The following is an 11,012-nucleotide window of genomic DNA, read 5'->3' on the forward strand; positions in this document are numbered from 1 at the left end:
CTTAAACCATTTAAGTTTTAAAACTAATAGTTGTGAGTACTCTGAACTTAATTCAGTTGAGTTCACTGAAAGAAGATATACATTGCAATTAAATAATTAAGTGATTAATTGAGTGATAATTGTGAATTAGTGACGAACAGCTGCTGTTAACAAACAGAATTACTGAAGAAAAGAGAAACACAAGAACTACAACTGACTTCAGACACAGCCTTAGATAAAATAAACTGAAATAAAATACATTAAATCTCTCAAGATCTGATTAAACAACCCCACAAACAGCATCACCAGCTCCACTTATTAATAACCAGACTGACTTTATTTCTGTCAGACATCTACAGAAGATCTTATTGAGAATTAACTAAGGTTTAGATGTTGATTTATGTTTTCATTTGAAGTAACCATGTTAGAGATCAGTGTTTGCTTTAGTTGGGCTCTTGACCCTTGACTTTTCTGTGGCTGTTGTAACCATTTGTTGTAACTCAAAAGCCCAGAGAAAATATCATCAGATATTATACACACACTCACACTCTTAGAAGCTGTTTTTATCCAAAGCAACTTACAGTGCATTCAGGTTAGTATATTTTTTTTTTTTTATCTGACCTGTACCTCGATGTTGGTTGTTATACTGTATATTGATGATGATAATCATTGAACTGTTTGGAGTCTAATCTTTGATGAAATACGTGTTGTGTAATTAGTTGGATTGATTACAGTAAAAGTGATTCTAAGAGCCAGTGGTTCTGTGATAATCAGTTAATATAAAGAACTTTCCAAACAGTTTGGTTTTCTGTGGTGTCACTTAGTCGCACACAGACATCAATAATCAGCATATGAACCTCAACAATGGTGACCATAAAAAAAAAAAAAAAACCTTGCTGCAGAGCATGCTGGGAGCCATGGATGAGTTTTGTCCTACAATAGTACCCAGCATGCATTGCAGCATGTTTTTTTTTTTTTTTCTAACCATTGTTGAGGTTCATATTCTGATTATTGATGTCTGTGTGTGACTAATTGACACCATAGAAGACCAAACTGTTCAGAAAGTCCTTAATATTATCAGATTATGAAAAAACCACTGATTTTTTGAATGGCTTTCATTGTAATCAATTGAACTATAGAACATCTATTTAATACGATTTTGAACTCTGAACAGCTCCATAATTGATGATTATCATCACCAATGTGCTGTATAACAACCAATACCTGATCATATTTTCTCTGGGTTTTTTGAGTTATATCAAACATGTTTCAAAAACACATGGTTACAACGTCCAAAAAATAATAATCTAAAACAGAAATCAAGGGTCAAGAGCCCAACTAAAGCAAACACTGATCTCTAACATGGTTACTTCAAATGAAACAATAAATCAACATCTAAACCTTAGTTAATTCTCAATAAGATCTTCTGTAGACGTCTGACAGAAATAAAGTCAGTCTGGTTATTAATAAGTGGAGCTGGTGATGCTGTTTGTTAATAGCAGCTGTTCATCACTAAAGCTCAATCAGCACTTAATTAATCACTTGATTACATAATTGCAAAGTTTTAAAACTTACATGGTTTAAGTAAAGGCAATCTGTTTACTCAAACGGTTTGAGTTACTGTGACTTGTCAGGTTTTACAGTGTACTGTGATTTTTTGTGGTGTTTTAACTATACTTTGGATATTAATATCCAGCGCAGATTTGATGTTAAACGGCTCGTTCAGTGAATCGCTGGCCGTTTCAGTGATCAGCCGTGAAACAGTGATTCTGTTCAAATTCCCTTTAAAATCTTAAATGATTCACTTTGAGCTAAATTGACCTGTTTCCCTTACAAGATACTCGGTGGGCCTGTAGAGAGAATGAAATTGAAAGTTTGGTGAGGCTCCTCAGCTGGTGATGCAATGATCCTTCTAAAAAGCATCAATTTTGAGTTCTTCTTGTGTCTGGAGATGACCTGTCCAGTCTTCCAGGTGACTGCAGTTGCTTCTGATGCATTGCAGCAGAAAGACATGGACCTGGCTGGAGCATACAGCATTGTTGATGGAGTTTTAAAGAGGCTTGCCTACAGCAGAACAGAAGAAGAGTTTGAGAACATTTATAAACAGGCTACAGAGAAGGCTGCATCAGTGGGCCTGGATCCTCCATCTGAGGTCCCTGGTCAAGCTAGGAGGAGGAAAGTGCCAGAGAAGTTCAAGTTTGCTGCCACATCAGCTACGACTGACCATGCTTTCCCAACTTTGCTGGAGTACTACCGTGTTAAAGTGTATTACGTTTTTGTGGACACAATGATACAAGAGCTTCAGTGATGCTTTAAAGGAGGAGATAATTCCAAATGGGAAATCTTGCATGCCTTCCATTGCCTGGCAGTCCCAGAGAACTGGAAAACAGCTAGCATTCCAACAGCAGCATTCCAGGCTGTGAAGAAACTGTGCCAGTTCTATAACATTGAAGATGAAGACAAATTGCAGACAGAATTGAAGGTCTTCCATACATCATACTCATGCCCACCACCAGTCAATGTGTCATCTATTCTTTCAGTGGTCAAGGAAAACAATGCACATCTGTTTTTCCCCAACATGACTCAGCTGCTGAAGACATATGGCACACCTCCGGTGTCCACAGCAACTGTGGAACGTTCCTTCTCAAAACTGAAGTTGGTGAAAACCAAACTTCGCAGCCTTTGCAAAGAGGAGAGATTGTCTGACCTTCTTCTGTTGGCCATTGAGAAGGACATTCCAATAGACGATGATGTCATTAACATTTTTAGAGACATGTCCGACAGGAAACTTCTGTTATAAGTGCCTACAACCACTCATCCTCCACTTATAGGATTAATGCTACACTGTGATTTTTAGTAGGTGCCAACAGAATGAACACACACACACACACACACACACACACATTTTAGTTTCTTTATTTATATTTTTGATTAGACATAATCAATCAAAATCCAACTACATCTCATAGTCACAATGCAATTTGAAATCATGATCACAGTATTGTATACTGTAGACACACAAACACACACACCTCTGTCTGTATAGATTTTTCTTTCTCACTCTTACCCCTGCCATGGCCACCATCATCCTATCCCCCAATTAATGTTTTTTTTTTCTCAGATAATAAAACTATATTGTACTGTACGAAACATTTTACTATAACGTTTTCTATAGTTTTTACTATAACAGCTGTTCTTAATTATTCTGTAGAACAGAGAAGGAGAAGAAAAAGTCATGTTGTTGGGACTTATTAAGACTTATTTTTTTATTATTATTTGGGTGGAAATTTTTTTTTTTTTTTTTTTAAACTTAAAATCGTCTTTCCCATTCGGTTTCTTTTTCAAAACTGAATCACAGCATTTGCTGCCGTATCAATACATAATCATCCATATTGATACGCGAATCAGCAAGGAATGCATCTCAATATGTTGCTGTATTGATATTTTGAGCAGCGCTATTTAAAGCCTTGTTGCACGTGCCCCTTTTATACCTTGAGCACCTGCCCCTCCAAAGGTCTCTGCACGGCCCTCTTACTGACACTGGATACAGATATGGCACAGGATCAGTAAAGAGACGATTACAGAACCAAAGGCTCTGAGGCAGCAGCGCTGTAACGGGCAGCAGGTGGCGCTCTTTGACAACCGCCCAAACCGGAAGTGGAGTCGCGTCACCAGTCGCGGAGAGAGAACACGTGGATTTTAAGTATTGCAGCTCTGCAAGGGTTTGTTTAGGTTAAATAAATAACTCCGTTTGATAACTGATGCTTATTTTGGTGTATTTTAATCATAGTTGTCGCTGGAATGAATGTAGACGAAGACGTGGCTGTTCCTTTACTCAGCACCGCTGGCTACTGACCAATCACAGCAGCCCGGTGTGCGTCTGGACCAATCACAGCAGCCCGGTGTGCGTCTGGACCAATCAGAGTGCGCTGTAAGCAGCTAAGCGTGTGTTGCATAGACTGTAGGTCTGGTGGCGATGGCGTCTGTGGAGCTGAGGACTCGTCTGGAGGAGCTTCTGAGGCGCCTCGACATCGACACGATCTGCGTCGATCATCCCGAGGTGAGACTGGAGAAGTGTAACACACACACACACACACACACACACACACACACACACACACACACACACACACACACACACACACACACACACTGTTCCTCCATCCGCGCGCACACACACACTCACGCGAGCCGACAGTACATTAACTCCAGTCATCTGTATAAGTACACTTTTAGTACTTATGTACTGAAGTACTGCAATATCACTTACAACAACAACAACAACAACAAAACTGTGTGTTGACATAAAGAACATTTTGTTTTTAAAAGCAAGTACTTTTGTAGTTTAACAACTTTCTCTTGTACTGGAGTAATGTTTGAGCAGTCTCTCAACTAATGAGTTCTGTACTTTGTCACCTGATTTTTAGCAAATAATCTCAACTGCTTTATTGTTTATGTCATCATAGAATGTAACTGTGTGTGTGTGTGTGTGTGTGTGTCTCTCTCTGTGTGTGTGTGTGTGTGTGTGTGTGTCTCTCTCTCTGTGTGTGTCTCTGTGTGTGTGTGTGTCTCTCTGTGTCTGTCTCTCTGTGTGTGTGTGTGTGTGTGTGTGTGTTTTTCTGTATGTGTGTGTGTCTCTCTCTCTCTGTGTGTGTGTGTGTGTGTGTGTGTGTGTGTGTGTGTGTGTCTCTCTCTGTGTGTGTGTGTGTGTGTGTGTGTGTGTGTGTGTCTCTGTGTGTGTGTCTCTCTGTGTGTGTGTGTGTATGTGTGTGAGTGTCTCTATGAGTGTGTATGTGTGTGTCTCTCTCTGTGTGTGTGTGTCTCTGTGTGTGTGTGTGTGTCTCTGTGTGTGTGTGTGTGTGTGTGTCTCTCTGTGTGTGTGTGTGTGTGTGTGTGTCTCTCTTTTTTTTTTTTTTTGTTTGTGTGTTTTTTTTTTTTTCTGTGTGTGTGTGTCTCTGTGTGTGTCTCTCTCTGTGTGTGTGTGTGTCTCTCTGTGTGTGTGTGTCTCTCTCTGTGTGTGTGTGTGTGTCTCTCTGTGTGTGTGTGTGTGTGTGTGTCTCTGTGTGTGTGTGTGTGTCTCTCTCTCTGTGTGTGTGTGTGTGTGTGTGTGTGTGTGTTGCAGGTGTTCACGGTGGAGGAGATGATGCCTCACGTGGCTCATCTGAGCGGCGCGGTCACTAAAAACCTCTTCTTGAAGGACAAGAAGAAGAAGAGCCTGTGGCTGCTGTCTGTGCGTCACGACCGGCAGCTGAACCTGAGCGATGTGTCCAAGCGTCTGGGGCTCGGCGCGGGGAACCTGCGTCTGGCCGACGAGTCTCTGATGCTGGAGAAGCTGAAGGTGGGTCAGGGCTGCGCCACGGCCCTCGCGCTCTTCTGTGACACCGAGCGCAGCGTCAGGATGGTGCTGGACCACGACCTGACCCACGGAGGCCACCAGAGAGTCTACTTCCACCCCATGACCAACAGCGCCACCATGGGGCTCGAACCGGACGACCTGCTCCGCTTCCTGAAGGAGACCGGCCACGAGCCCCTCGTCCTGAGCTTCGACTGAGTCTGCTGAGAGCGCCACCATGGGGCTCCTGTTTCTGTTGAGGGTCAGACGCTTCCTCTCCGTCTTCAACACATGAACATCACCTGCATCGAGACCACCGTTCTGACACACAAACACATTCTCCTCCTGAAGAGAATAAGACCGTCCTCACAAAGTTTATCACATCCATTTACTTTCTGAAAAGAGGAATGAGGCGGCACGTGGTGTTCACACAGGAGTCACGCTGACTTTTGGCACACACACACTCATACACTCACACTCACAAACACACACTCATACACACACACACACACACTCATACACTCACAATCACACACACACGCTCATTCATACACTCACACACAAACACACACTCATACACACACAAACTCACACACTCATACTCACACACACACACACTCATACTCACACACACACACACACACACACACACCCTCACTCATACAAACACACACTCACACACACACACACACACACACACACACACACACACACACACACACTCTCGAACCGGCCCTCCCCTGAATTTTGGCTGGCCCCAGGTGCCCCCCCCTTGTTTTTAGTAAATTTCTTACTGCATCTGGCAGTGGATCCTGGCATGTGTAGCTGCCTAGGGCTGCTTTCTTCTCCTCTTTATACTTAATTTTAGGTGGTTTCTATAGTGTGACATTTGACAGATATCGATTAACTGCATTTGTATTTTGTTGTTTTTGTATATAGTTTTGCAATAAAAGCGTATTAACCAGGTTCCAGAAATAATCACTGAGGGTGCTTCTAAAATTAGTGAGGGTGCTCTAGTCTTAATGCCCATTTTCTCCCGTCTATTGCTTTGGTCATCATTGTGTCAATCACTGCTACTTCGAGAGTGAATCCCACAATAAATATGCAGATGTCATTCCCGAAACTTTGCAACGTGTGTGTGACTGAAAAACAAAGTTCTATATTTTAAATGGATCATAGACTAGAAAGCTTGCAAAGAGTGCTCATTACCACTAAAAAAGCTGTCACTCTTTGTTTAGTGAGTGTATACAGATGTATTTTAACATACATCGTGCTGCAAACCATACCCCCCCCACCCCTGGCCACCCTCTTTTGAGCCACTGCCCCAGACTGGCCACCCCATTTAAAATGCTCTAGACACGCCCCTGCACACACACATGATCAGTCTTTATGTTTTGGGGTTCTTGGTGTGTCGTGGCTCTTCTGCAGGTCACAGGAGTGTGTGTGTGTGAGTGTGTGTGTGTGTGTGTTGTGTATGAGCAGCACACACAGTCATGTGGAGGATCTGTGATGCTGAGAGACGAGCTCCACAGATTCATCCGCTCTCTCTAAGAGTCCTTCTGCTTCCTCGATTCAAGGACACACTGTCTCTGTTTGGATGGCTGAGGGGCTCGTGATCACAGAGGAGAGCGAGACGTGTGTCTCAGGACAGGAACCTGTAGGACTGTGCCGCTCTTCAGACCATGATCCTCTCTGCTGGAGAACAAGAGATGACAACACTGAGGAACACAGACGCTCAATCTCAGGACACTTCTCTGAACGATCTACACATTCATGTGATGTTAATAAAATGTGTCTGATCTTTACACATTGGCTTTTCTCCATTACTGTGAACTGTGGGACGTTTCATGATGGAGACACGATCAGAGTTTGTTTTTACTCTTTCTGCTACAACTTTACTGAATGGAAATATATATATACGGAAGAGTGTTTAATGTTCATTTCTGTGATCATCTTACACAGTACTACTATGCATTGTTTATAAAACATTTAGACCAGAACAAAGCTTGTTTGAATGACGTCCAGATGTCACTCTGTCGTTGAGCTCCGCTGCTAATCAGTGAAATGAAGCGTCACGCGTGATCTGTTCTTCCTGCACTGCACACTGATTCAGCTCCGAGACTTCGTTATGTGTTTTATGTTCTTTGTTAATTGGTGTATTGTTGAGTTACGAGTGTGCATGCCTGACACGCGTGTGTGTTTCTCTCGCTCTGTGTGTTGCTTTAATAATTTAGTTTAGTTTAGTTTGTAGTTAGCTGTTAGGGGTTGTGGAAATGTCGGCAGATTCCGACGGGTTTGCTACCTTAACAGCCCGGAATGGCTGTAAATGTATACCAGATGACTCTATCACTGTCGAAGACTGCTTGACTGCTGTTAGTAGTGAAATAGGTGCTCGGAACATTCTGTCTGCATCTAGAATGAATAAAGCTGTCGTTGTGTTTTTGGAAAGAGGAGTCTATGGTTCATCATTTAGTAGAAGTTGGCTTATCTGTTGGTGATGGTTTTCTGCCTGTGTTTTACCGCTGTCGAGCCCTTCTAAAAAGGTAACTCTTTCCAATGTGCCGCCTTTTATTTCTAATGATTCACTTGAGCGTTTACTTGTCCGTTATGGCAAAATATTGATACCGATTAAAATGATCCCCCTCGGTGTTAAAAATCCAAATTTGGAACATGTGATGTCTTTCAGACGGCAAACTTTTATGATTTTGAATGCCGAATTTCAAAATTTGGATGTTTCCGTGAAATTGACTTTGTCAGGTAAAGATTATAAAATCTTTATTAGCTCGGATTCAATGAAATGCTTTTCTTGTGGGATTTTTGGTCACACAAGACAAAATTGTCCATCTAATAAGGTGAATGAACAAAATGTGAATGAACCTAATATACTTCTGGAGCAAGAGGCTCTTACTTTGGAAAATGTTAATCAGGATGTAACGTTAGGTAACAAAACTGATCTGGCTGTATCGGATTCTTTGTCTAAAGACGAAGAAAATCCGAAAGAGCACGCAGCTACCAGTTGTGCTGGGGACGCAGAAAAGTGTTTAGTGAACACTAGTGAGTGTGATAATGTCAGCGGTGGGGCTGAGATCGCCGCTGCGGGAATCAGTGATCCAGAGCGCCCGCGGGAGTCAGGTGAACTCGCGGATGTCGGAGAGTCGCGGGACTCGCGAGCATCTGTTGGCCTGTCACTGAGTGGCAAGGAGCAGCTCACCGGGAGAGGTGACACTCAGTCTGAAAATATCGATTATGACAGCGAGGAATCTGATATTGTAGATGATCTCACTGATGTTAGTTCACAAGGAAGTTATGTAGAAAAACAATGCAGTCTTCAAAAGAAGCCACCTTATTATACAGTGCAGCAAATCAATACTTTCCTTGATAGCATTTTTAATCAGCGAAGACCGAGATTAGAGAAGTATTTCTCTGATTTGCAACTTTTTGTTGATTCTTGTGCTATGGCTATGAGAAAAGCTTCATTGGAGGAGCTTGATCAGCCAAAACGATATCGACTCAAGAAACATGTAAGCGCTGTCAAAAAAAGACTGAAAATCTGTTCTAAGAAATATTAGAGCCATGTTTATTAACAGGGTGATTTTTTGGGCTTTTGTTCTTTTTTCCTTTCCTTTCCTCATGACAACCTTAAACATTGGAATTTTTAATATTAATGGTTGTCGGGGTATAGAAAAGAGAGCGGCTTTAGTTGATTTTTTGTGCTTAAAGAAAGCAGATGTGATTTTTATTGCAGGAAACACATTCAGATAAGCAGAATCAGACACAGTGGACTGTTGATTGGAAAGGCAATGTTTTGTTAAGTCATGGAACTAACCTTAGTGCAGGTGTTGCCATTCTTTTTTCTCCATCTGTTAGTAGTCAGCCAGATATGGTTGAGGTTGTGCCTGGTCGGATTTTGAGAGCTGATGTTGCTTTGGGTGATGCATATTTTTCTTTTTTTAATGTGTATGCTCCAAATAGTGGTCAAGAAACGTATTCTGTTTTTTAAAACACTTTCTCATGCTTTATCACAGTGTCCTCAGGGAAATATTCTTGTTCTTGGTGGTGATTTTAATTGTACTGTTAATCCAGATCTGGATAGAAATCATGATGAACCTCATCCACCTTCTGCTGAGAGCTTAAAGAAATTACTTCATGATCATAATTTAGTAGATTTATGGAGGGAGGCCTTTCCGGGGGTTAGACAGTACACATGGTTAAAAGCTAATTCAAATAATATGTCAGGAGCTTTCTATGTTGTAAAAGGCAATAGGGGAAGGTTCTTTAATAGCTCAATTTCGCCATCTTTTTTATCAGATCACCACTATGTATCTATTAAAGTTTCTGTCTCTATTCCTAGATTCTCTAAGTCACATTGGCACTTTAATAATAGATTATTGCAGGATTGCACTTTTATTCACTCTTTTAATCTTTTCTGGAAAACTTGGAGAGAGGAGAGATGCAGTTTTCAGTCATTGAGTCAATGGTGGGACATCGGTAAAGCTCAAATTAAGACTTTTTGCCAACAGTACACTACACATAGTACTAGAGCCCTTAAAGAAAAAAATGAAGTCTCTTGAAAAAGATATTCTTGGGCAAAGCAGCGAATCTACCCACAATAATTCATCCTTTTTGACTCTGTTGCAAGAGATAAGATCCTTTTAAAGAGCTTATTGGAGGAACGAGGAAAATCAGCCCTTGTAAGGACCAGGTTTGCTCAGCTGAATGACATGGATGCTCCAACAGTTTTCTTTTTTGGACTTGAAAAAAAAAAGTCAAGAGAACAGAAGATCTTTCATCAATTGAAGATGCCATGTGGTGGAGTTACAACTGATCGGCAGGAAATTCAAGACTATGCTCTTTCCTTTTACGAGGATTTATACTGTTCCGAGGAATGTGATGGAGCTGCAGCTGATGAATTTTTACATGATTTATCTAAGCTATCTGAAAAGGAACATGATGAATTGGATAGTCCTTTATCATTTGGAGAACTTTCTCAAGCTGTTCAGGAGATGTCTTCTGGGAAATCACCTGGGTTGGACGGTCTTTCAGCAGAGTTTTTTCAAGTCTTTCTGGAACTTAATCGGAGAAGACCTATATGGTGTTTTTCTTGAATGTATTGAGCAAGGAACTATTCCTTTGAGTTGTCGAAGGGCAATTTTAACCCTAATTCCAAAAAAGGGTGATCTTGGGTGTCTAAAGAACTGGCGTCCGGTATCATTGATCTGTGCTGATTTGTGAAAGTCGTGACATTTGAAAGTGAAAGTGATGTTAACATTAGGCATCTTTATACGGAAGACTTAAAGGGATAGTTCACCCACAAATCAAAATTATTTTTTGCACACACACAGCAGTAAGAAGTGAACACACACCCGGAGTACTGGGCAGCTATATATCCAGCGCCCGGGGAGCAACTGGGGGGTTCAGTGCCTTGCTCAAGGCCACTTCAGCCATGGGTATTGAGGGTGGAAGAGAGCACTGTTCATTCACTCTCCCCCACCTACAACTCCTGCCAGCACCGAGACTCGAACCTGCGACCTTCTGGTTACAAGGCGAAATCTCTAACCATTAGGCCACAGCAATATTTTAAGATATTGTCAAAAGCACTGACTAATAGACTTAAAAAATGTATGGCATCAGTCATTCATAAAGATCCCTAAAAGGTCGATTTTTGACAATCTCTTTTTGTGAGAGATATCATTACTGTTGC

The 11,012-nt window shown here is 41.5% G+C and overlaps 1 protein-coding gene across 1 annotated transcript; it reads left to right on the forward strand.

Annotated features, from left to right (window-relative positions):
• Window positions 1-3,914: 3,914 nt before the first annotated feature.
• prorsd1 (prolyl-tRNA synthetase domain containing 1) lies at window positions 3,915-5,549 on the forward strand. The gene is made up of 2 exons (XM_042755374.1): window positions 3,915-4,039; window positions 5,102-5,549. Exons 1-2 carry the CDS (start codon window positions 3,956-3,958, stop codon window positions 5,528-5,530), a joined length of 513 nt encoding a protein of 170 aa, XP_042611308.1. The 5' UTR covers window positions 3,915-3,955; the 3' UTR covers window positions 5,531-5,549.
• Window positions 5,550-11,012: the final 5,463 nt, after the last annotated feature.

The sequence above is a fragment of the Cyprinus carpio genome, unplaced genomic scaffold (genome assembly GCF_018340385.1).
Source record: "Cyprinus carpio isolate SPL01 unplaced genomic scaffold, ASM1834038v1 S000006689, whole genome shotgun sequence".
NCBI lineage: Eukaryota > Metazoa > Chordata > Actinopteri > Cypriniformes > Cyprinidae > Cyprinus > Cyprinus carpio.